General features: G+C 36.0%; 1 protein-coding gene across 1 annotated transcript; it reads left to right on the plus strand.

The window, feature by feature from the left end:
- The first annotated feature begins 609 nt into the window (after positions 1 to 609).
- Positions 610 to 1,292, plus strand: LOC117028824 (olfactory receptor 6C2-like). The gene is given in 3 exon segments (XM_033117685.1): positions 610 to 817; positions 820 to 921; positions 988 to 1,292. Coding segments are annotated over 3 exon segments (615 nt in total).
- The last annotated feature ends 220 nt before the right edge of the window (positions 1,293 to 1,512 follow it).

The following is a 1,512-nucleotide window of genomic DNA, read 5'->3' on the forward strand; positions in this document are numbered from 1 at the left end:
AGAATGTTAGTACAGAATGGAGAACACGTATTTTAAAAGAGATGATTGGGATTTCTGCAGGAAGAGAAGTACATGGAGCTCAAAGCCCTTTTCAGGGAAGATCTTTGTAACTAAGTTTTATAAAAGTCATGAAATCCATAATGAAAAGCAGAAGGGAATAATTCGAAATAATTTGGCATTTTTTCTTTCTGAGATGTTATGTTCCTTTTGATCACTGAGAAGAGCAAAGATTCTTTTTCCCCAACTACAGGCAGACTGCATAAAACACCAAAGGTAATAACAAAAAATCACACGACGATAACAACATTTATCTTGTTGAGACTTACAGAGGATCCACAGCTTCAAGCTCTGGTTTTTTGACATATATTCTGAACATAACTGCAAACCTGACCATTATCATTTTTACACTCATGGATTCTCATCTTAAAACGCCTATGTATTTTTTTCTTCAAAATTTCTCCTTCTTAGAAATCTCATTCACAATGGTCTGTATTCCCAGATTCCTATATAGCTTATCAACTAGAGACAATACCATTACTTACAATGCTGTACCAATCAAATTTCTTTTCTGGACTCTTTGGGGCCACAGAATTTTTCCTTCTGGCAGCCATGTCCTATGACCGCTATGTGGCCATCTGTAAGCCCCTTCATTACACGACCATTATGAACAACAGGGTCTGTACCATCCTGGTCCTGTGCTGCTGGATCTCTGGGTTAATGATCATCATCACGCCACTTGGCATGGGCCTCCAGCTGGAATTCTGTGACTCCAGTACCGTTGATCATTTTGGCTGTGATGCATCTCCCCTTTTAAGATTTAATGCTCAGATACGTGGTTCATAAAACAGACTGTTATTATTTGTGCAGTGTTAACATTCTTTATCACACTAAGAGGTGTGATTCTTTCATACCTACATAGCATTAGGACAATTCTTTTTTTTTTTTTTTAATTTATTGAGGTGACAATTGTTAGTAAAATTACATAGTGGACAATTCTAAGATTCCCCTCCACTCAGGAAAGAAAGAAAGCTTATTCCACTTGTTCTTCTCATATGATTGTTGTTTCCATCACTTACGGTGACTGTATTTTCATCTATATTAAACCTTCAGCCAAAGAAGAGGTGGACATCAATAAAGGGGTATCTTTGCTCAATACATCTGTTGCCCCTTTACTGAACCCCTTCATTTATACCTTGAGGAACAAGCAAGTGAAACAAGCTTTCAATGACATAATCAAAAAGATTTCATTTCTTGTCTGCACTAAGCTTGCAGTATATTTGATTAATCACTGAGAAGAAAAAATAATAATTTAAAATTATCTTTAAAAGCCTAAACACATTTTTATTCTTATTAATTTAAAAGCCCAGTCAGGTTAACCTTCTCACAGCCCTTTGAATCTTGCTTTGGGTACCCACTATGCACAAGCTGCAACCTTTCCCTCCTTTCAACTTAACTTTAACCAGGACAAGTTCTCTCATTAATAGAAAATCAAAATAGCTTTTTAGAATATAA

The sequence above is a fragment of the Rhinolophus ferrumequinum genome, chromosome 10, assembly GCF_004115265.2.
Source record: "Rhinolophus ferrumequinum isolate MPI-CBG mRhiFer1 chromosome 10, mRhiFer1_v1.p, whole genome shotgun sequence".
Taxonomy (NCBI): domain Eukaryota; kingdom Metazoa; phylum Chordata; class Mammalia; order Chiroptera; family Rhinolophidae; genus Rhinolophus; species Rhinolophus ferrumequinum.